At 39.0% G+C, this 26,061-nt stretch overlaps 1 protein-coding gene across 4 annotated transcripts in view; it reads right to left on the reverse strand.

Moving 5' to 3' along the window:
- The window catches only part of EPB41L4B (erythrocyte membrane protein band 4.1 like 4B), a 172,816-nt gene that overhangs the window by 30,494 nt on the left and 116,261 nt on the right, over positions 1 to 26,061 (reverse strand). For all 4 annotated transcript variants that reach the window (XM_027715752.2, XM_039383955.1, XM_039383956.1 and 1 more), the window contains exons 19-21: positions 15,281 to 15,348; positions 3,357 to 3,461; positions 416 to 554 (exon numbers count right to left, since the gene is read on the reverse strand). In XM_027715752.2, the coding sequence (XP_027571553.1) occupies positions 416 to 554; positions 3,357 to 3,461; positions 15,281 to 15,348 (312 nt within the window). The remainder of the gene's footprint in view (positions 1 to 415; positions 555 to 3,356; positions 3,462 to 15,280; positions 15,349 to 26,061) is intronic.

Here is a 26,061-nt window from a genome sequence, read left to right on the forward strand (position 1 = left end):
AAAGAAACCCAGCATTGAAAAAGAAAAAAAAAATGTAATTTTGTTGGTTGTTTTTTGTTGTTGGGTTTTGGGGTTTTTTTTAATTCCTTAAAGCACAGATTGCCAAATGCATTTCAAATTTCACTACTCAGCAAAGATAGACAACAAAATTATGAATCTTTTAAATCAAAGTAATTAATTGTGATCCACTGCCCGCTACTGTTGATGAAAAACTATTGTTGATTTTAGTTGAGTCTTGGATCAGGCTCTAAATATTTCCTTACACAACAGGATAAACATATTACTACAACTCTGCATTTAAAACTACTCCTAAATGTAGCATTATTCCATCTAAGGAAAACCTGTTGCCACAACTCCCTCCTACCTTTCCTGAACATTCTCACAGCTGACATAAGTTCATCTCTTTGCATATTACCTTGCCACCAGGCGAAACCTGTGTTTGTCCTTCTGACGTCTGTGGTGTACATGTTTTCTGTGACCCAGGAGATGCTGAAGATACAGGTGTTGATGCTGCTGCTGCTGCTGCCAGTGCTGGAGGAAGGTCATCTTCATCACTGCAGTTGATAAAAGCAGACAGATCTTCTCATTAGAAAATGTCACTGAACTTTGACCGTGCTTGTGTCAGAAGAGGCACTGGTAACCTGTACGTCTGCTGTAATGCTTTGAAGCAAAGTTCCATTTACTCTTCCCTCTGTAATGCAGCTACCTTTTCAAGTAAATTAGATTTTTTTCAAGCTTTAAAGATTCCTCAAAAATGGATTAGCTAGGTACCTCTCATCTGTAAATGAAATCTTATGGTTATTATGTGCAAATAGCATTTCTATGGATTATGTATATATGCATAAATGAACTGATTAAATATTACTCCACTTCAGTGTTTATTCTCTTCTATGGAGGCTGGCAGCATTGATCAGAAAGATCTGGTGAGATCCATCCAAGGGACTGCTTCATTGGCTTCAGGTAACACTAGCTTTGACACTCATTATGCAGCTAGTCTGTGTTACTATTTTCAAACTGTTTTTAAAGGACTTTGATTGACTCCAAAAAGGATCTCTTCAGAAACATTCTTGTGAGGGTTTCTTTTTTCCTGTCCCATTTAGTCCATTTACAGAGAAAACATTTTATTTAAGATGAGGTTGCCTGCTTCTCCTGGGCTTCAGGCCATCAAGCTGAACTCTTTCCATGTCACCTACTGTCACTACTAAATGAAAGCCAGTAAAGAATGTTATAGCCTCATTTACTTTTGCAGAGCCTCATTGACTACAAATCACTGGGATCAGTCAGCCCCGAGTCAGGATGTGTCCAATTGTTAATTGTAATTGCATTGAGGTAAACAGAGTCATAATTTGGTCTACAGGAGCCTTATTACTTGGGATGATGTGTGAAAAGACTGCATCTTGACAGTTTAATGCATGGAAAGAAATAATGAGAAATATTACTTCTGCTCATAAAACAGCACCAATTTTAACTACCAATTAGGTAGTCACGGTGCACAGAAGCCTGCTATACCAGCTTGACAAACAATTCCAGAACTAAACTGTATTTGATTTAGTGCTACTTGAAGGCAGCATGCCTGGACAAAACAAAAAACTTCAAAACTGCATGACATACAGGTTACACAACCTCATGGTGGGTTATTTAGCAATGTTTTTTATTATGATATAAAGTTTTGATGATTAATGTTATCTTTTCCAAGCCTCATTTTTTATTTCTTCTGGGTAAGGATAGAATTCAGCACCAGAGCATGCACAGTACACAGGTTTTATAATGGAAAGAAAATGCAAAATCTTTTGGACCTGTTGAATAGACATTTTTTTAATGTAACAAGCCCAGAGTTGGGCTGTTGACCTAGTTAATCTCTCTTTCAGAAACATGTAGCTGACATTTCCTCAGTCCTTGCTCCCCACTCTCAGCAGGAATACACTGGCACACTCCCCATCCTTCCTGGGTAAAGCTGCTCTGGTGTATACAAGCAAGCGGTAAATTAAGGGTTAGGGTCAACTCATCAGTCATCAAGCTATTAGCACATTACTGTAAACTGAGAATTGGCCTTCGCTGTACTACTTTCACAATACTCCTTTGCTATTTCTTTGCATTTCCCGTATTTGCATTGCAGACACAAGATAATTTAAATTGAATAGAATTTGGGTCTACAAAAAGAAAAAAAACATAGCCTGAATTTTTAACTAGGGAGTCTTCTACCCTACACATGGCCACAGTCTAGGTGATACCTGTGGCTAGATGTATTTATGTGCTGTTCCTCATATCTAACACTGGACAACCGAAAATCTGCATGGGAGCAAGACATGTTTAAAACTGGTTCCTCAAAAACTCATTAAAAATTCATTGTGTGTTCCTACATGTCAGTCAGTCTCCTGGACAAACATCAATTTGGTTAATAGCTCATTATCCTCCTAGTTTCAATTTGATTCATTCTTCCGTTTCTTCTCCTAAATAATTTTTCAGTTTTGGCGATGCACATTGTTAAAAAGCCAGTGTTCTTAACAGTGGGACAGAAAATAACTACATATAAATATTTGTTAGAATCCTTCTGGACAGAATGAAAACTTTTGCTAACGTTGCTATATATCCACTGACATTAGAATGTTATATTGCTGGAGGGACTAACAGTTGCCCTTCCATATAGAAAGCATACATATTTTTTCTTTATTGAGGCATTGGTATTCTTGTACTAATAAGTTTATGCTGACATTATCCCCTTTCCCCCCTAATTTCTGGTGGCCTTGTCTGTCTTTACACAGAAGGACAATTCAACAAACTGATTTCCACTTCTGTTCAGTACCTCACATCTCTAGAGACTCTCAAATTGGATGAACTATGTCTAAATGGGAAGCCAAAGCCCTTTAGATCACTCTTGCCAGGACTAAGAGACTTAGCTTTGCTGGCTGTAGCTGTAGCAGGCTCAGCAATTTCTGCAAGTGACAAATCACAGAGAGAGAGGGTGCACTTTCTGAGAGGGAACGGTTGACAGCACTGCTTGTTCACTCAACAACTAAGGGTTGTTTTCCTTATTTTGCAAATGGGGTTGTAATGAAGCCGACAGAGCAGCTTGCTCCAGCTCACACCAGGTCTTTGACATTTCATGTGGTAAAAAGGCTTTTAACTCCTAAGCTATAAGCTCAGGAAAAGGTGAACGGTCTGCAAAGGTGAACGGAAGGCAAAGTCATTTTGTATTAAAAGCTTGAAGATTCTCAGTGATGAAAGGAATGGTATTGGTATAAGATCATTATCATGTAATTGCACTCATGCCTTTCAGAAGCCATAGCTAGAGCAATAATTAGCATCCCCTTTCATTTTCAGCTGTAGTAGGCAAAACCACAAAGATAGTTACTCACAAACTGTACTGCCTCGTTAACTTCCTCACACGAGGAGCTTTAACCTCCTGCTTTTCTGTAGGGCCAGTTGATGGTGTAGTTTCAGGTCTTACTGGAGCTGGACTTCTAAAAATAGCAAGAAAAAAATACGTCATACAGTCTTTATTTAAACTACTTCAGGCATATCAATAAAGTTCTAACTCATCAACACTTATTTATCTTGCAGAGTGGCAAGTGCCCATTGAAGTTCATCCTTTTGTTCCATTTATAGTTCACAGGCCAGTGTGCATGAACAGAAAAGGATGTGTGAACTCACCCTCCTGTGCCAGGCATACCATTTATAAAAGCAGCAACAGATTACAAATACAGAGCCTATGTAAGAGACCATGTGGAAATGTCACTGTTTCCAAAATACCACATTTTAGTAACAGACCAGCAGTTCCATCATGCCAGAAATATTTTTACAAAACATATGTTTAACAAAAACTATTTTATGAATTGCAAAATCTGTTCTGCTTAAAAAAGTTTTTACCTGAAATTAAACATTACGCTTCTGCATTTGAAAGAGCAGCTCAAGGGAAATGAAATAATGGATTTGATCCAAGCAAAAGGATCAAATCTTTTCCTACTTGGTAGAAAAAAAAGTAAAACTCAGACATGTTTCAGATGCTCATGAACATGAAATACATCTGCAGAGCTCCAGCAAAGGACAGAAATGGCAATGAAGATGCCCACATGAAAGGATCTTCTCTTTAAGCATTTAACATAGTGTTAACTAAGACTTGAATACAAATATTATAAATACTAAATACAAGATCTTCATGACCTTGAGAGGAAATCATTTCAACCATGAGCTTGATGGACATGAAGACCCATGAAACATCTTAAATATTGCTTTTATTTGAAGCAACAGGTTATGACTAAATACATCATATGTGTACTACAAAAGCTATACTCATTTATACACATGAAAAGTTTTAAAGCTTTAAGTCTGAATTAATACTGAAAGAAAGTTTAACATGAAAAATTTCACTCAACTGTGAATAAAAGTGTATGAGATACAAACAGGACCTACTCTCTAATCCAACAAAAAGCTGAAAAACTTATTATGTTCCTCTGAATGTTGCAAATTTTCAAGAAGGGAAAAAAATAGGTAAGTAAACATTAGACACACCTACACCATTTCAATCAGGAATTGCTCAGATAAACTTTACTTACAGTTTGTATCGTGTCAGTATTCCGCTCACTTATGTTGCAAAACCAGTACGATTTTAAATGCAAAAACTTCTTTCCTGTTTTTTAGAACATTTTGCCATAACCTTTGTTAGAGGCTGGACGCAGTGACTGTCTTTCCCCTGACATTTATCAGCAAACAAGCACCGTTTACTTGCACATTCTGAGAAGCTGCAGGTTAGCTAGGGTGTAAATTGAGGTTACCATTGAATGAAAAGGAGCAGTGACAATGCCTCTACCCAAAGAGGCCATTAGCACAAGATGAAATGTTACACTAGTACTACCAATTGCAGAGCTGGATGTTTGCCCTCATTAAAACCTTCCTTAAGGTTAGCTTTTTCCACGTCAGACTAAAAATTCCACGACACCTCCTGTTTCATCTCCAAACACTCTTCCTCAGTCTGAACTTGCTCAAAACTGTTGCTACTCTCACATCAGCAACCAGATGCAAGAAGTGCCCAGCTTGATTAACCCAGAGCTTGATATGTGTTTTAAAAATGGCAGGCTTTTCCTTTTACACAAACTCTTAAAAAAATATCATTGATATTCCCAAAAAAGAAGCAGAATAACTTCTGTTACTACCTTTTGATTTCTACAGCCAAAATTCTTATATGGAAAGACATGATTCATGAAGAGAAGCCTTGTAATTATTTTGACTATTTAAATAGAGTAATTATGTGCAGATATGACCATTTCAAGTTTATAGTTCTATGGAAACTACACAGATATATAAACTACTATAGTCCTATATAAACTATATAGCTTGAGAAAAACCCAAAGTGTTAAAGGATCAGCAGGACACAGACTTAAAAAGAAAGAGAAAACATACAATGTATTACAGTTCCTTTATAAGGCTCTTTTTCAATGTCATTAATTCATAAGAAACCTTTTCCCTGTAACAGTATCCAACCACTACAGCATACAAATGAAGGTACTGAACCAAGGCAGAGTTACTTAATGACCTGGTACCTTACATAAAAATCTGTCACTTCCTGGTGAGAATGACAATAACAACCACAAATGTCAGCATGCAGTGGCAGGTCATCAAAACTGCCTGTGCACTGAGAGCCACAGCACACTCCTGAGCAGCAGCCAGCATACTCTACTGAACCAGCTTCAGCTTGTTTCACATGCCTGCACAGCAACACAAACATGCCCTACAGAGAGATCCCCCCCAAACCCAAGGAATTTGTAGCAGTGAACAGGGCCACTGAAACCAAATTGCTCACAAAAAACATACACTGTGGAACATTTCAAGTGACCACAGATGTCCACTGATTTAGCTTCAATCTTCCTTGAGGACATGATTCTCATGCTCATGCTGAGGGACCCTTCCCTTTCTGAGTAAGAGTTTGCCCATCAGGCTATTATGCAAAAAGATAAAGCTTCCTCCCCATCCTTCCACAGAGCACAGTAGTCTGAACTATGGTGTGGGTAACTGGCTCAAGGCATCCAGTCCAAACAGTGTTGCATATACAAAAAAGACAGGGATAACAAGTATATGTTCTGGCTGCTGACTGAGAATCAGATGGAACCTATGCATCAAAATCTCAATATAAGCAACACCTTGGCTCAGGTGTAATGGGGAGACCAGTTTGCAGGGCTGGGACTACATCATCCCTTTGGGTACTGTGGCTTCTACAGACTGACATGCCTTTCTTGTCTCCTGCTTAGGTATCTCTGGGCAGACCTCCGTTCTTGCTTGAAACATGGCAAATGGGCCATGTGGGAGCAAATGATTGCCTACCCCAATAAACTGAATGGGATTAAATAACTTCCCTTTCCCTGAAGGATCCAGTTCAGGATTTTAAAACCATCAAAGTCTGATGGGGGAGCACACTTTCCGCATTTGTCTTTAACAGGTTTTCCTCTCTTTCTGTCTGTTTGGGCAGGGAACAATCTGTCTCCCTCCATCTTCTCAGACTAATGCCAAGAGGTAGAGGCTAAAAGTCCCATGATTTACAAGGATACAGCCATCTGCATGAAGGTTGACCTGGTTTCAGGTGCTGATTCATGGAAAAAAAAAAAAAAGAAAAAGCCCCATAGGCTGATTTTGGCTTCAGAACTCCCTTTGAGTGGGAATATGGTAGTGAAAACTTGGGAAGGATAAGCAAGGAAAAAAAGAAAGAAGAAGAAAAATATTTGGTGGATACATTCTCTTGTATATTGAAGACCAAGCCTAATAAGCTAAGCAAACATACACAAACACACACATTTTTCCCATGTCTGTGCTCTAAGGGTTTCAAAACATTTCTTTTCCAAAGGCCATCTGAGGTTAAGAAACAATAATATGGTTTTTTTCACTTTGATAAGGTAGCTTTTCTCAGAAGGCAGGTTAGTTCTCCAAAACATTACCTGGACATTTGAAAGCTATTGCCAGCATCAAACTTTCCAAATAAAGTTTTTTTTCTTGTTTTTACCTCCCTCACCCCCTCCCTATAGATTGCAGATGTGTAACAAAGTCCCTTGCTACAGAGGAGCAGCCTAATGCAAAACCAGCTTGTGGACTTTCCTTACCCACTTACCACTTGAGTTCTGTTTCTTGTAAAGGAAAAAATTCCCTCCCCTCCTTTGTCCTTATAATGAAAATGTATGTGCAGTCTAGACAAAACTATGATGCTCCTGTGCTCCAACGGATAGATAATGGTGGTACAGAATCTGTTCTTCTCCCCTGGCTCAGGGTACTGTTGGAGGTCAACACCTGGTATCTAAGGTCAAACCAAGCTACAAATCCTGCTTCTCCTCACAGCAACCAGGACAGCCATTATACATGCTGTGTAAGAGCCCAGGTGCAGTGTAAGGGACACAGGACAGAGCCAAAGAAATGCACCTCAATGGGGTATTTCATCAGCTCAAAGGTCATCATTTGAAAGGTCTCAGTACTGCTTCTTTCTCTGTAGTTCGGAGATTAAGAATACAATTACAAACAATTCATCAGCATTAGGCTTCAGGCAACAGATCTGCCAAAGAGGTCTTTAATACTCATAATGAAGTCAAAGACCATACCTAGGTGTCCTATCTGCAACCTTTAATGTGGATTGGCATGCAAAGGCTATTAAGAGTTCAGCTTGAAGTTATGACTTTGATGCAGAAATTACTGGGTGAGGTTCCTGTAAAAAGCTAGAGCAGCAGATCCATTAACCATGGATTGAGACCAGAGTGATGTTTATTTAGTTATTTGTTTTATTTTTGGAAACATTTCTCGAATTTTTTCATTTGGAGAATGGCTTTTTTTTTTTTTTTTTAGGATAAAGATTGAATGAAAAAGGAGCTTTTTAAAAGCAATTAAAATTTGTTAGGAAGAAGTCAAAACAGATAATGGTTTTAGTTTTTCTAGAATAATTTACATTTTTAGAATAATGCATTTCTAGAATAATGTACATTTAGAAGGAGATTTTTAAATGTAACGTTTCAGACTTTGCCTCATAAAGTCCATTCTAAGTCAAGGAAACATAGCCTGCTTGCATTCACTGAAGTTCATGTTAGGTAAGACTAAGAACATAATTTTTGATCAGCTTCAATTCTGAACTGCCTACAAGCTCTTTTGTGTACATCTATTTTTCTGGGGAGTTGAAGTCTTTGACTAGAGAAAACAGGCTGCCCGTAATCATCCAGGTGATATGCCAGATAGCAAGAAAGCTACCCTGACATTCACTGGAAGTATACGTATAAAAAAGATATTGAGGTGCTAGTTTCAGATCCAAAATGTGTACAGATTTGGCAAACATCAGTACACTTTGTACCTTGCTTATACAGTCACATCCCAAGAGGACCTGCAGAGAGGCAAAGTTCTCTGAAAAAAATAGTTCAGATTCACTTTGCACCAGGTATGTTATCAGGACATTAGCTCAGATACCAAAAAATGACAATTAAAATGTTAATATAGTTTGTACAGGTGAGAACGGAAAGGGGAAAGCACAAGAATGCAGATATTACTTTGAGATGCGCTCGTTCCTTGATGATACATGAAAGTTCTATTTTAGAAGTATCACTTTGGTCAGAAAAGGTGTTGGACATATTTGCATAAATTGAAAGGCAGCCAAACTCAAAGCCTAGTGCACTTGGGATGCACAAGCCACAGCAGAGTCATCACATTTTGACAGTCTGTATGAGCAAAGCTTACTCTGCATTGGGCATTCAGAAGAGGGCCTGAGTTTACTTCTCCTGATTCATCTGCACCCTGTAAAACTTGATATAATTTAATATCTTCCACCCTTCTTTTCTGGTGTGCAGCATATCAAGCTCTATGAGATAACATTTAATTTTACATTACATGTTGAGCAGATCCTAATGTAATTAGTCTTAATGTAATGGCATAATTTGGTTTTGGATGGGAAGATTTACAAAGAAAATTAGAATAAATGAATGCACAAAGCACCAGCTGGTGCTTATACCTACTCCCACATAAGCAGAATATTGCTATTTGCAATCCTATGAAAGATGAGATAATTTGGATAACAAGGATCAACAAAGGGTGATGCAGCAGTTGGTCTAAAGAGAAAGAAATACACAGACAAATCCCGAACCATGTGGGATATAAAGCCTGCCAAAGCTGGTGATAATCCAAAAGCATATTTTAAGGGAAATAAATATTGCAGTGCATAAATGTACCACATGGTGCATGACAGCAAGTGGCAACAGCAACAAACTGACCAGCCAACTTGAGGGTTTCAGCTGAAGAGAGCTCCTGAGTGACAAGTGAATTTGTGTTTATACATTTGATCACTGTTTCAAGTAAGAGGCTGCATAATCTCCATCCTTGGAGGTTTCCAAAATTCAGCCAGACAAAGCCATGGCTTACCCGATCTAGTGCTGGTGACAGTCCTGCTTTGAGCAGGAGGCTGGACTAAAGACCCCAAGATATCCCTTCCAATGAACAGCGCTATAATTCTATGATAAATAACTATAGAAAATAATATCAATTACTATTTCAATTTTCCAAAACATGGAAAGAGTATATCTGTTTTAACATCTGGATAGTTTTGTGTGTGTACCCGTAAATAGCTACTCGTAAAATGAAGACTAACATGTAGTAGATGAAGAAGGTGTTAGTGTTTACGTGTACCAGACGTATCATATCTAATCTTTCCTGAGCTCCAAGTGAACATGAAGAAAAGAGTACATTATCAGCAAATCCTATTACCAGATAATTCCTGTCTTACAAATTTTACTTCAGTTCCTTACCAAACTTCCTTAACTTTGGGCATTTTTAACAACATTTCCACTGTTTGACTTGTGCCAAGATGAAAGTTTGGTTTGGCAAACAGGCTATGCCCAAGGACAGCCAGTATTTTGCCTGGTCCAAAGTAGTAGCAATTCCTAACATGCAGATTATTTTGGTATAATTCTTCACTGCCTATAATTCCTGAAGCCAGTACAGCAGAGGTATACCCAGGCTTACATTTAGACATGTTTGAAGAAAAGCAAAAAATAAGGAAAGTGTAGACCTTTATCTTAAATACGGTTCAACTCTGGATGTGTGAAGCTGTGTGCACATGCACACACATATACACGCTATAGGCTTATCCAGGTGGTCATAGCCAGAAAGAAAACATACTTCAAAGAGTTTTCAGGAGAAGCTCACATACAGGCAGTGGGGAAATTGTACAGATGATGCTTCTGTCTGGCAAAGTTTTGAATAAGGAAAGGAATTCTCTTGATGAGGTTCTGTGGTTAGCCATATATATTCATGATATTTAATAAATGCAGAGGGCTGGCAATTAGGTGGTAAATTTCTGGAAAGAAAGTTCAAGAGGTTATCTTTCTAGCAACCCATCTCTATACTGAGAAATAGGAGAGGTCTATAAAAAGGTGGAAAGGTGACTATGTGATTCACATTCACTTGATATCCTTCAGGAGAGAAACCTCTGCATTCCAAATCAGTAGATGAGCCAGGCCCTGGATCAAGAGGAAAGTGTGAGCAGTGGTGATAAGAAACTGACTGACTACAGTTTTCATTTTTATATTTAGTATAATATTTTATACTTCCTTCACTATACAAATGTTTCTGGCAGACAGCTGGAACCCTGATCTCTCAAGGCTAAAGGAATCAAATAAAAAAATCCTAATTGGTGGAGGCAGGGGATGAGAGACTTACCAAAACTATACTTAGGAACATTCTCAAACCTGAATTAAATTAAATATCTAATCAGCAAATTCTCCCTGAACACTTCTTTCTTGACACTTCCATCTGGACACTGCGTCAGATACTTGGGTGTAAAGAATTCTCTAACAAATAGGAAAATACCTCCTCATAATCCCTTCTGGCTCATTTTCCATCATGACAACACCAAAGAAGAAACTGTTCTGTCAGAAAGGCTTTTCTAGTTGTAGTGTAAGATGAATTCCTTTTGTTGGTCTTTAAAAGGACTGACATGATCACTGCTTCCCTTGCACACTTGGACCCTACATCCTAAAAGAAGTACCATTAAAAAACATTGTAAAATGACAGGCATTAAAAATTCCAAACTAAACCAAAGTTCACACAAACACATTTTTACTACATGCCTTAACAAAGTATGCCTCATTATGCAAAGCGTTAACTGCAAACTAACCATATCTCTTCTTGATTCAATATAAAAAGCAAAATAATTGAAATACATAAATAACACATTTTTTCAGGTATTTCTTCTTCCATAAACCAATGTTCTGTTCTGCCCTGTCCAAAATACCTACAGCTTAGCTATGTAGTTGGGCTGTACTTCTCTGTACATATTACTTTGTTGTTGAAGAAAATGTGCGTGCTTTCAAGTCTGTTACAACAGTGCTGTGATAAAGGAAATGTCTAACTCTTCTTGGTAGGATTCCTGTGTCTTATCAAGATAACTCGTGGCTCTGCTGTTTAACCTGCTATAGAAATTCCCCTCCTGTCAGCTGCTCTCATTTTACTTTGTTCAGCTGAGAGCTCTGTCACGTGCAGCCTGGAAGGATCCAGCTGAGGTAACCATACAACTTCCCTATAGCCACTGTCCAGACCTGCTGCTTTGTTAAGGGTTATCAGCAAAGCAGCAGGGTCAGCAAGGGGAAGGTACGACTATGGCCCAATTCATAGTGCATTCTATCAGTCTTAATAGAGGATTAAAGGGAATGTAAGTTAGGACACTGTAGCACATATTGGGTTACAAAATCACCAGCTTTTTCCTCCCTAAATGTGGGAACCAGTACTTGAAACTATTTGGGAGAAAAAAAAATCCTATCCAGAGGAGGAAAACTTATAGAGACAGGAAACAATGCTTTCCAAAAGCAGGGAGGGAGAGCGAACTGCAGTCTGCTCTGACTCTACATCAGTTTAATCTGATTTGTACAGGTTACCTATTAACAGGAAGATCAGGAGACAACTTTGCACTTCCAGCCTGTGCACAAAATGACAGAGCAAATTTCACAAGTTTTCCCCTCCTGAAATCTGACAAAATAGTGCTATTTCAGCTTCAGCTGTGATTTTTTTCCTCCTATATTTAAAATTACTTAAATAAAAAAGTATTCACAGTTTGCCAGCAGACACAGAAAATAGGTAGATAAACTGACTGATACATGACAACTTTACATAAGCACATTATCCCTGAGGCCATGCCCAACAAAATGACTGGAGACCTGTTTGTAGTCAAAGTGGCTATACCACACATATATATGAGTACTTACTAGTTGAACCAGAACTAATTCTACACGGAGTTATAACAATTGTTAGCCAAATTGAGTCTGCCATGGCAGATGCTAAAATAATTGCTCAGGGAGATTACAGGCCATATCCAAGCAGTTAATTCATTAAAAGTGTAACATTCAGAGTGGCAATGGATGAGCGGACAAAATGGTAGCAAAGAGAGCACAGTTTTTTAATCAAACAAGCACTACTGCCCTCCTCCCTCATCTTCTAGTTCCCTATTTGTATGAACAATTCGTGCTTCAGTTAATGCTCAAAACTGCATATGTTTGCTTACTAGCTGGCCTGAAAAAATTTCCCTATGTCTTGGCTTTGGAAAAAAAACAGCATTTTGCTAGTGTTTTGTATAGTCATCAGTATTCAAATACACGAAGTCACTGTCCCTGCTATAAACCCCTTGCATGAAAAGGTTGAAGTACTGTTGAAAAGCTGTGACAGATACTGGTTTCAACTGGCAAGATATTTCAGCAAACAAACAGTCCTCAAAGATTCTCAGAGGTGCTGTCTACAGAAATGTCTGCATGCATACTTGCAGAAATAAAAATCATATTCCTTGAGGAAGGCTTTTTTTACAAAGGATGTTTTTGCTTGTCTCAACTAAAGAAGAGAAAAACTCCCAGCTGATTTGTCTCCCAGTATGAACTAACCCTTGGTTCTACTCAGATGCAATTCCTAGTAGAGCAAAGGTTCATTTAGGTCCATCAAATTCTACAAAATAGAGGTTATAAAGGATGTTATCAGCAAATAGGTCACATGCTGGCTGGCTGCAAGGGTGTATATATCCCTGCAGAAAGGAAAGTTGCTTGAAGGAGAAAAAGAATTGGTTGGACTTCGGATTTATTTTGCATTTTTCTCTGAGTTTTGAATGCAGGTTGTTAAAATCGGTCTATCCCCTAAAATTGGTCTATCCCTGAACATTGATAACATTTCATTTGGCACAACTGACTGTAGAGGAAACAATGCTTGACATAAACCCAATAGAAATAAATATTAGACAAATATACACCAGACTGCTGCATAACAAGAACTCCAAACTAACTTTTATAAATTTATAAACTTGGAGGTGTGCAAACGAAAACAGTAAAATTAGCTTTGCAGCCAGGTTGCCATCCTTACCTCATACTGAATAATACTTCACCTCACAAAGCAGACAACTCATTTACAGTTCACCATGATGAAACAGCAGAAAGCCCATTCCAAAATGTGAAACAGAAAGGCTTTTCTATAGATATCTCATATCAGAACCAGCAGAGTATTCTGAGTTGGAAGGGATGCACAAGGATCATCAAGTCCAACTCTTAAGTGAATGGCCCGTACCAGGATCAAACCCATGACACCGGTTTTATTAGCACCATGTTCTAACGAACTGAGCTAATCTCAGATGTTATGCAGAAGTTCAGCAGAAATGATTAAGGAAAAAAAGTCTGTAGCCACATTCCCAATCACACAGGGCTATACAACCAGGTTCTCTTGAACTGCTTCTGGAAGAGGCTGCCAACCCAACAAAGGGTGTTGTGGTGGAGACAGTATATGAAACCCCTTTCTATTAAACAAAGAAATTGGTCAATTTGCCACGTACATCATGAATTTTCTTAACAAAGAAAAGAATTTTCTTAAGGAAGTTTTGTAGAGGTCTAAGAAGAGCAAGAGCACAGAAAAAAGTGGGTGATTCTAAATATCAAGTAGACTTTGCAGACTCTTGGACAAACAAATGAGAGAATCATGGCCTATCAGGCTAGAAATTACAGTTTTGCAAGATAACTTGAGATGAGAGACATGGGGAGCTGGGAATGATAGCTGCACTGCAAGCAAGCCAGTCAGTGCCATGGGAGGCAAAAGCATCCCCTCTTGTATCTCCTCCTGCCTCAGCACCACCAACCATCATTGTTGTTCTTGTCTAGGTAGCTGCTTTCACTAAGCAAAAATAGCAACTCTGCTAGTCCAATCTGATCAGAAAGCAATTTCTGAATGAAATCTTTTTTGGAGACTAGTGCTGATTTACCTCTTTATAGGAAAGACAGACATTTGAAAAAAGGGTTGACAAATTTTCACAACTCTAAGTGTTTGTTTTTGAGTTCAGGATGATTTAATTTGTCAAATATAACTCAATACCCCTCTAAACCGGAGTTTTCTACAAGATACTTAAATGTCTACTTTCAGTTGCAAGAGTCACCATCAGAAAGTCATAAAGTAAAATCATGAGATGACTAGTGTTCTAGTACATATGTATATTACATATACATATATATATATATATATATAAAAAGCATATACACTATAATTAGCTGATTAACAGCCGGTGTGGTTGCCATGCTTTATGTCTGTAATATTTTTCCATCAAACTCTCAGATTTTGACACTAAGGGTGTTCAAAGCGATGGCACTACCGTACATATAGAGATAGGCAATTTCCAAATACACATACTGTAACCTCCTTTCTAATCACCTGCTGAAAGACAGCATACTGTGCCACTCAAATAATGTTTACAATTAACATGCCTCTTCAAAACGGCCACCCCAAAAAAGAAAGACTATTATCCACTATCAACAGACGAAAAGTACAATCAAAAGTAGTCACTACTGTCTAAAAATGAGCCATTTTTCCAAAGGGTTTACCAAATGCCTCTTCTTCTTCTTCAAAAGACCTTGCACAAATCAAAAAAACACAAACACAAGGATAGTCTAGTTTGGACATCTAGCACATTTCTGATATAAAAGTTAAGAAAACAGACTTATTTTTATATAAGCTTTTCTAAGGTTATCACTAGACCAGATTCCTTATCTCGAGCTTTTCTAATTTTTTCAGGTATATACACTCAGTCTGATCTTTGAAGCTGAGCTTTTATTAATTCTTAAACTGCACCTGATATATGCGCAAAAAATAAGCACTGTTCTGGCAACCACCTTCTCCTCAGGTCATTGCTTGGTGAATTTTACACAGCAACTTGGAGATGAGCAAATTGAACTGCAACAACAGTTCGAGAAAATGTCTGGAAAATGCCTCACTATATCATGCATTCATTTGACGCTTTCCCTACGGACAAGAAGCAACAGACCTTACATTAGGGTCCTGCAGGCTGGAGGTCTTACTGGGATTTACAAAAGAGGTCTCTTCTTTCACAGCCTGTTAAAAGAAGGAGTCAAAGTTTAGTACAACATCCCCATACACTTAGGATAATACAACAGTTTACTAAAAAAGTAATTCCTGTAAGCACCCCAGAAAACTGCAGTACACAAAATGCCTATTCTGCCCAGTTTTAAAAGGCATAATCTTCTTGGTTTTTCAGCTTCTACAGTTGAGATTCACTGTGATGAGCTACAATGTACAATGTGCAATGTGCAGGGCAATACTGTTAAGGAAGAGATTGGATAGGGATACAGGAGGAGAAAGAACACTGACATTTATGGTTCGTCCACAAAGCATTTGAGCAGAAATAATAAAAAATCTACAAGGGCAAACGTACTGTAGTTGAGTTGTTCTTTTAATTGAACTAGAATAAATATTCATGCAGTATAATTAAAATAATAATGTCAACCTTTCATTTAGTTTTTTCATTCAGTCATCATCATCATCATCATCATCAGCCACTGAAATACACAATCCCCTACATATATTCACACTGTACGTAGAATTCACGGAAAATCTCACCCACTACTGCTCTCCTGCTAAATTACAGAGTCCTGTATCTCACATACCATTTGTCTATAGAGTTGAAAATACTAGCACTGCAGAATAACTTACATGGAAATTGCTTTATCACCCAGAAAATGCCCAGTTCGGGCAGGTGTTGATATACTCTTCAACTGAGATGCAGTGTTCAAAAAATCATGTGTAAATGCCAGTGTCAGTACAACAGTGCACCCCTCTACAGAGACTACTGGCTGAAGACACAAGAGTATCTCCAAATCAGTCATGGACTTCTCAAATTATGACATTTGCATTCTGCTAGATGGATAGAAGGGAACTAATAGGGTCCTACAACAGAGTGATTTTCCAGTGTTCAGGGTCTGAACCATAGTAATTGAAGGCCATTGGTCCAGATAAAATTTAATCAAATGTGTCAGTCTAATCCTCTCAAAAAAGGATGAAACAGATTTATTCAAATCCATCAAATCCAAATCAAAGGAATTTACAGGCATGTAAAAATATTGTAAATTTTACAAGAGACCTTCCATTCAATACAAATTGTTATATTCCATTTGAGCGTACTCATTAGAAAAGGAAACAAAATAAAAGCCAAGTTTCATTTATACCTTAGCAATGAACTACAAAAATAAAAATATCAGTAGGGATACTCAATGCTCAAGGAAATTGCCCAAGCTGTAATAGTTTTAGGTTTGTTTCCCCCTTGTGCTGGAAAGAACAAAACCCTCATTGCCACTTCCCAGATCATTATTTACCAGATCATCAGCCATGGTGGGAACAGACTGTTCCAGCTTGTACACACAATTAACTGTAGGGGCAATTAAACTGGAACCACTGGGAACCTGATGGAAAATGTACTCTATCCTGGGCGTACTCCAACCCAGGCAAGCACCTGAGGTGATGGGTTAGACAGCATTTTGTGATAAGTCCCTTCATATGAAGTCTCTCTCTTCCTATCAGAGTTGTTGCATCTTGTATATTGATACCAAGCCCACCATCAGCAGAGAGGGAACCCTCCGAGCCTCATGAGCAGGTTTGTCCCTCTCCTAGGGCGCTAGTTTCCACCACTGTAACTCAGTCACCAAATGTTTTGCAGCTAAGGTTTTCAGTGAATTAGTGTCAAATCATAAATAACTTCTGGATCAGGAGTGCAATTTCTAAATTTTAATAAATTCACAGCTTTAAGAAATTCAGCTCTCTCTAGAAAACTTTTTTTACTGGTCTTTAAGTAGCTCTGTATAGCACACTGTTTATTCAAAACCTATTGCTTTCTTGAAAGAAAATGGTTTTTTTAAGGACTTGAGAGAAAGCATTGAAAATCGTTCCTGGCATAGATGAGCAATGGAAGCAATATTGCTTTGTTCTACTGAAATTATAATGCTTTTTATAAAGCTGTTTGGTTTCTGAAAGCTGTAAACACGAATGCAGCTGTCAGAAACTTAATACACAGTCTCTTCTTCCACAGTGATGTCTTAACAACATTTTATTGTTAAGCCTGTCAAGTTAGCTGATTATTATGTGTCAAATTGGCTATTTTTTAAAACTACAAATTTTACTTTATTCCAATTTTCACCAGATTAATTGATATGCATTTTAAGATGCACTTGAAAACAACAGTAGAAAAGAGAATGCAGAGATCAACAATGCAATGCAGGGGTTGTGATCAGTAATGAAATTATTAAAATTCCACCTACTTAAATGCTGTAAGCCATGGATCTCATTAGCCAGTTGAGAGGGCTTCACTGTACATTAGCCCCTAATGGCTGGCCCTTGGTTTCTTCTCAGCTCTGGGAATACATTACTGCTCTCTTTTGCCTTCTCTGCATTGGAAGACTAAGCCTGCATCTCAAGAACTCATATATTCCTAAACGGCATGATCAGCATCATGAGGAATTTCTCTTGGTAGTAATTTGCTTCATTATTACTCATGATTTAGAGAACAGAAAAGAATTCTGTACCCACAAGTAAGTACTGCAGACCAATGAGCAAGTAATCCCACTCTAAACTGGAAGGATTGAGGGAGCATGGAAAGAAATGGAGAGGCCTAAACAGCCTCAGGTGATGAGGCATGACCTCAGGGTACCACTGGCTGTGCATTGGCAGGTACATACAAATAAGGATAGGCTAGTTCTTCTCACTCTATGCCTCTTCTCCCTATCTATGGATGAACAGACATGGGAAAATGTTATACCTGCAAACACTTCTGCAAAGGGCTTCAGCCCTCAGAAACTGTACCACCCGTGCTTCACTCAATGGCTTGTTCGCTTTTGGTTTGTTTGTTTCTTTGTTTCAGAAGGAGGTCAGTAAATCATCAGGCGGCAGCATGTTTCTTTTATTTTTCTTCTTAACTCCGCAAATCACACTCACTAACCACACAAGGACTCCCTCAGCCTGACTGAAAAGATGTGACTGTAAAACAAGGTTTATACTAGTACACAGCTCTTACAATATAATTCCCAGATAGTTTGCTTTCATTTTAAAACAAGTGCACCTGCTAGGGCCAGGATTTGGATTTCCATTGCAGAATGCCTTCCATCAGTGGAACAAGGCAGTTAAGCCAAGGTTAGCAGGAGGTACCTGCTGGTGAATCTTCCTACAGAACAGGGCAGAGGCCATCACCCACTGAAAGCCCAGCACTGAGCTGTGTAAGAAGGACAGAGGCAGAAGCATGGACATGTTCAGATCTCTTTAACTAAGGCAGATTCTCCCCTTACACAAAGACTGTTGCTCTGAGAGGGAGAGGTTTCAGAGCATAGAAGACATTGAAACTTCATTTATACATAAGCAGATTCATTTACTAATTACCCAGAGATAACCAAGCTGTCTCTTCTGGTTACCAGACTGCAAACCAAATAAAATTAAAGGTTGATACATTAAATCCATCCACACAATGCCATTCTCACACCAGGGCTAGAGCAAAAGAAAAATTATTAATATTCCACATTCATATGCCACTAACTTTCTGAATGGTGTCAGAAATAAAGAGAAAGCATTACTTTATCATATTAGAGACAAAAAATATGCCTGGGCAGCAATGCCATTGTAAAAGCTCTCTTCATAGATGATTGCTAAGAAATACTGTTTTCATCAAAGCATGAAAATAGGAGAAAAGTATGTAAGTAATACCTAATTTTGCCCACAGTTATCTAAGCAAACCTGCCTGACACTTCTCAGAGTGCATTTCAGTACACTCCTGAACACTCATAAACCCTGCTGCTGTCCCAGCAGACAGGTCCTTTGGAGCCTTAGAGAGGGGGCAGATGCTCCAGGGATGATACACCAGAGTCTGCTGAGCTTTCCAGAGTGGGTAGGAATACTTTCTGCCCCCTGGGAGCAACTCCATGTATGAATTCATAAACCCTGGTGGCTGGATTTGCCTAGTGAACAGCAGTTCTTTCAGTTTTCTTCTGAAGGAAGAGTTAGCCCCAGGACGATAGGGAACAGGACCTCAAAAAGGGAATTGGTTGTACTAGACTTGTACCAAATGGGAAAACCCAGGAAAGACAGAACTTTTACTGCAGCCTTCTGTGATTCTGCACAGACAATTAATTCTGGTTGCAACTGTGGGCTGGTTGCTTGCCTCCAGCAAGGAATTCTGCAAGTGGTGGTCCTCCAGCAAGGGAAGCGAGGCTGTGTTCTTCATGCCTCAAGCAGGTACCATGGGGAGCTAGTGCCCTCTGTGTCTCTCCTTTATCACAAGGGGCATTGCTGCAGCTCTCACCTCTACTGATCCAAAATAGGAATATCTTGAATAAGCAAAAAAACTGCACGAAGAATCGGATCACTGCAGCCAAGGGGGAGTATCAGGTTCTCATCTGAGAAAGACAAGGGTCTGGAAGGTTCATATGAAACATATGATGGCTCTTATTTAGCAATTTCACAAAGTTGTCAACTGCAGAAAGGAAGGGAGAAGAACAGAGCTTTCACATGTTTGGAGATCTTCAAAGGTAAGGAAGCAATTACTCTCACTGCAGCAGCCTGGAAATACTTCTCTATCTTGGATCTTTCTGAATCTGTAATGATGCTAAGGAGGCCTGAAGCATACTTGATTTTTCAGCTCTTTATCAAAATTTTTGTCGTTTGTCAGCCATGCTGAATGTTGGCTGATCTCATCAGACAATACAGGCTAAGCAACATATCATCAGGAAGAATGCTCTGTCAAGGTAAACCTACCTTTGTGATTCAATATGTCAAATGTATCCTTTCAGGCAGAAAAGTATCATGGTTATGTCTCTTGGAATCAGACTACTCTGTTTTTGTCCTTCTGAACAAGGCTTGGCACCGCAGGCTGTGGCAGGGCTCTTACACAACGACCCAATTAACAGTACTTGTCTCAACATGTACTAGCACTTACAGACATGGTAGATAGGAGACATAGCTGACATACCCACAGTGTGCTGTCAGTCTTGTGATACCACAGCCACATTTGCCTCCAGTATTCCAGGGAATAAATTAAAGATTTCCCTTCTCCCACATTCTGTTTATCCAAATCCTCCCTCCCCTTCTGTAGCTCCACCAAGGCTGCTGCATCATTTCCTCAGCTCCTTCCCTGATTTATCATTGAGGTATATACCCTGAGGTATCATTGCTGGCACACTTCTAATAAGCTGCCATGTATTCTATATTGATCACACACTATCAAAATCTTGCATTTTTATACCTCTGACAGCATTCATTTCCTGTAGCCTCACTTTTAAAGCTGAGCAAACCTGTTTCCTCATAGCAACTGAAACACAGAATTTGAAGCTGAGCCATTTTTAAATTCCATTGTTATGAATAATTATAACTGACATGATGTTGCACTCACTGCTGTTCCAGTCCAGAGTCCCAGTATAGTTGCTTCTTTTTACCTAGCCTGAAATTTGCCAGTGAGTTTATTGCTCATCCAAGTGGGTGACTAACAGCAACAGCTTTAGCAAGGAAGTCATAATGTACATAAGGAGCTGTGGAAGCTTCCCCCACAGCCCGAACACCTCAGCTGTGACCTGTTATACTCACATAATGTCAGTTCTGATCTCTGTGCAAAGACTGTCAAGTTGTGCAGTAGCTCTGTGCTGTGAATAAGGACAGGTGGAGGGAGGGAGAAAAGAATGAAAAGGAAGTAAACAGCATCTAATTCATGATAGAAAGATGTTGAAATATTGGAAAAGCTGATCCTTTCACGGTACTTCAGTCAACATCTAGTGAAAGCTAAGAATTCCTCTGGGGATCCAGAAGGATTTGTTTAAGTCCTATTATAAGAAAGACCACATAAGATTATAAATCCTCAAGTGTCTTCCCCTCACCTACTCTATTTTCATTCATGACCTGATTAGGGTTTGAATCCAGAACCCCTTAAGTGAATAATGCTTCAAAGACCCAGCTTACATAAAGACAGTGGATTTTTTCTAGAAATACACGGCAAAACCATCTGAACTTTGAGGTTGACAAGTCCTTACAACTGAATCTTTCCTGAAAGGAGACAGAACACTGAAAAAGACAAAGAATCATCAAAAATGTAGCTACAGACAGACTAGCACTGTGAATCACCTCACTTGTGCACCTTTTCTACCATCAATAATGCATAGATCCAAGTCTCATTTACATTTGCAGCCATGGCTTGCGTCTACCTGGAGAGAACAGGCTGCAGGATGACACATGTACCCTGCGTGTCCTGAGATACTTTCTGTGCCACAGTCCAGTCCTTTCCTCAAGGCAACTCTAGACAGCACAAGCAACCTGCACTTACTCACATATTTGCAGTACTTGAACCAAAACGGCATTATATTCAGTCTGCACTTATTTCTAGGACAGGGAGGAAAAAGAGAGATGACTATCGACCTGGCCTAAAAATTTACATGTGTATAAACTTCTCAAGATACTAGTGTGTGAAAGGGGCTAGAGGACTGAACGTCTCTGTTCAGTGTAAATGAGAATCAGTTTACTGAGAATCAAGGTGGGGGAAACAACTGCTGAGAACCCAAACCCAGCTGATAGCAGATACCTCTCACCAGCCAACAGTTTCCATCGGGGTTGATAAAGGAGAAGCAATGGGATTTTGTATGGTCTTTGTGAAGAACTCTGCATCTCCACCTATTCCCATCGTTTTTTTCTCAGCAAACAACCCATAATGTCCAGTGAGGAACAGCTCGGTAGTAATGTCGTATCTATTTGTCTTCCAGAAACTGCATTGAAAAAATGTGCCTTCACAATGAGCTTGGCCTTCCCTCGTCTGCAGAAAAGGGAAAGATGAGAGCGATGCAAAAATCAGCTGCAGTAAAAATCTGTGAGAAACAGGATCCTTCTCTTTGCTAACCAGCAAGACGTACATCAACCGAAGGATTTAGGAAAGGCTAGGTAACAGGTGGAGAATACAAACACCACTTGTAGAAGACAGACTACTAGAAAACAGCACACACTGCTTGCCAAAATAAAAAGCCCTGCTGAGATAGCTGTGCATTTGTTCAGGAGCCTGTGCTTAATTTTAAGGATAATTAGGATTTGTCTGAAGCCAGAGTGGATATAAATAGCAACTGAAACCTGCTAATATCTTTCCTCCATCAGTTGGGCCATGAACTGTTTGGCAAAAGGGACTCTTTGTGATACTAACAAGTCGTGTCTGCTCAATCACAGCATATCAGCACTGACTCATGCAAGCTGCAAAGGGGTTTTAAATGCCAGGGAGAGCTGGTCTTTTGTATTCTGGCAGCTCCTTACTGCTGCTTTATACCACTCCCTCTCAAATGAAGAGCCTGGAATAAATGAAAAAAAAAAAAAAAAAAAAAAGAAGAAAAAGATGTCAGCTGCTTCACAGTGTTTAGGGCTCCCCTGGAGCTTAATTATATGGGAACTGTGACATGCAGTCTGTCAGCTAGAAGGTGGCAGATCCCTGTGGCACAGTTTGAAAGGTGTGTTGTGAAACACTACTTGTTTGCTCTAGACCTATAGATAACTGTATGGCATGCCCTGTGCAAACCACAGGTTCCCACAGCTGCCTGTGGGTTCCTCATGTTTGTCACCTGTGGTGTGCATGGCAGTGAGTTCCTAGATTCAGGTTGCAGCATCGCCACGCACACTGCAGTTTGATTCTCCATTTAGCTGAATGACACATAAATATTCTCATCTTCACCAAATAAAAAAACCCCTCACTCATGTTAGTTTCCTGCTGCTCTGTAACTCTAAACCACAAGCAGGGTTAAGTGATCAGCACCGTAACCTTACAAATTTTCGGACTCTAAGTTAGGGCCATAACTAAGGGAGATGTATTGCCCCCTAGGAATGTGATAAACAGCCCTCCAGCATAATTCTGAAATGATGCAGCACAGAGATCATATTCCAGAATATATTTTCAAATGTACAGCATCATTTCCCCTGTTTTTATTTTTTAAATCATAAGCACTAAAATCATTAATTTCTAAGGCTCTCTCTTGTGTTGTGTCTAGCTGGCACAGAAAAAAGAAAATGACAAAAAAATTTCTGTCCCAGTTTATATTTTCCATTTGTAAACATTTACTCCATTCTCAGAATTAACAAGGAACAGCTTCTTCTACTACATGCAGGAGGAGCCTTCATAAACTTGTCACATCCTGATGTTAGTAGCATATGGTATTGAAAATATTCCTACTGCTTGGAGAGAGAGCTGTTACAAATATTTCAAGCAACAGTTTGTAGATATAATTCTACAGTGCACCAATATTTTTCTCATACTTTTACATTTAACCATATAGTAAAAACACCCCATGGAGTTTCAAAAAGGATGAGCAAGACCATAGATTTTTGGAGTCCTTAAAAGAATATTTCCTTTCAAATACCATATGCATAAGACAGAGCCTGGTTCCTTCTTCTTCATTTTACAAAGTAGAGGAGTGAATCCTCTTTTTTCTTTTTTTTTTTTCTTTGCTATCATGAAATATAGGAATAACTATGCTGCACATAAGGAAAATCAGACTGCCTTTCTTTTCAGCTTAAGGAATATAGGCTGTGCCTTACAGAGCATAGATTGCCCTGGCTGCCTTGCAAATTGAAATATGACAATACAAAAAACAAGAGATGAGAAATTGGAGTGTTAAGCATAAGGCCAGAAGGCAAGACTTCTCAGGGACTTAATATGGAACTGGCATCAAAAGATGAAATCGGTCAGAGGATAACATCATTAGTCCTCCAGATATACTGAGCAGCAGGATATGTCAGATGGGGTCAAAGAAGGGCAGGATCATCGCCCTGAGGGAATATATGGAGTTAAATGGTTGCCTTTCATGAAGAAACCTATTCCTTATCTGCTCCCTCAAAAGGATTCTGTGTCTCTGAACAGTGTAATTCCATCTCAGCTCACTTTTCCCAGAAGATGACTGAACTGCCACTGGCTTAGCTACCAGTATTCAGTTAGTTGTCTGGGGGGGATAGGGGCAGGTAGAGAAGATAACCGGATGGTTTTATGGTATCTGATACAGTGGTTTCCTGGGTCCTCCAGTAGCCCCCTTCCCTCATCCCATTTGCTAGATGATAGATAGTGTGTTTCTACTCATTCCTTCACCATGAACATTTTTCCTACTCTTCTCAGTGCTCATGTAGCCACAGCTCCTTACTGTAACAGCTGAACATTGCCTGGCCTCTGCCTGCTTATTTTTGCAATCTATCTGAGAAGGGTAGTCTTTCATACTTGACAGGAGGGGAGCTCAAGTGCAGAAAAACTCATCTCTAGTTACAAAGGTAATTTTGTGGGTAAGCAGGTAGTTGAATGGGGATTTCTAAGATTAAGGTACATCCTAATTTACTGGCTATAACTCTTAAGCCATACTTTGTTAGCACTGAAAGCTTCAGGGATTTCAAAACGTATGCCATTATTTTTCCACAATATATACTATCCTGTAACAGTCTTCTTTCCTCTCCTTTCCCTGAAATAATAAGACTTTTCTCATTGAGGCCAAGTCTACAGACAGTTACTTAATCCAATCTGACTGCTAAAGCCTTGTGCAAAACAACACAGGTAAGAGGGAAAAGAGGAATGCTCAGTTTGCTCTGAAACTTATTTACAGCATAGCAGCAGCTAAAGAATACAGTTATGGCAGAAAAACCAACCTGCAATGTTTTGCCTTGGAAAGCCTCAGAGTGAAAAATTAAGGCAGGGTAGGTCAATTGAGAGATGCATACATTAAGCACATTTTCTATCTTGCCTTAATAATGTTGTATTCCGAATGCAGCAGCACACGCTGCTTCCAGTCTTTAACTATCCAGTGAAACATGACCATTAAGTATATTCAGGAGAAAATACAAACATGAGAAATATACCATGACATACTGTAGAAAAGACACACAGGGAAAACAGAGGGTAAACCCAAGGGCAATCAAACAAGAAATATGCTGTACAAAACACAGTTGATATAACACAGAATTCAGAGGTGAGAGAACAGCTTTAAGCAAAAACTAAAAGAAAAACACTCAAACAACTCCTTCCCCCTCATGCTGCCAGATTTATGGTTTCTGTTCCTGAAATCTAGGGCAGTCAGAATAACCAAATTTTGATACTTCCTTAGGTCTAGCTAGACCAGATGTAATCTAGCTCTCAGATGACAGATCTGCCAGGGAACAACAAATACACAAAAGTGATTGTTAACAAAGTCCTTTGCAGGGCAAGTTGACCTGGTATGTTATTGTGAAAAGAAACAAAGCAATGGAAACACCAACATAATTTGTATTCAACAAGAACAGTATGCTCAAAGATACCACAGGAACTTAGGCGAAGAGTTATAACAAATTTTCTGCCTCTACTATTTTTCCTAAAACATTGTATTCAGCTTTATTTTTGGCACCAATAGCATTATCTTTCGTCCACAAATTGCACTTGAAAAGAATCACACATTTTAGGTTTCACATAGATTTACCCCTGATTGGAAAATTAATTTTTTACAGTCATGCCATTTAGCATCTGTTTTCAGTTGCATGGCATCATGAAAAGACTCACAGTGTTTTTGAAACAGGATGTATCCAGTGTTAACAGTAACAAAGCAGAGAAAATGGAAGCTTAAAATTTTGTTAAAAGCACACAAATAAGTAAGAACACAATGTACTAGCTAACATTTCACATTCAGACATCTAAAGTTAATCCCCTGAAATAAAGGTTGAACCTGGATGTATAGATATTATTATTAGAACGCTCTTAACCACAGTTTCCATGAATGGTAGGTAGGCTCAGAAACTCCAGAGGTTACTGTT

Source organism: Pipra filicauda, unplaced genomic scaffold (assembly GCF_003945595.2).
Source record: "Pipra filicauda isolate LSUMZ 115617 unplaced genomic scaffold, ASM394559v2 scaffold331_size1881853_pilon, whole genome shotgun sequence".
Lineage (NCBI taxonomy): Eukaryota > Metazoa > Chordata > Aves > Passeriformes > Pipridae > Pipra > Pipra filicauda.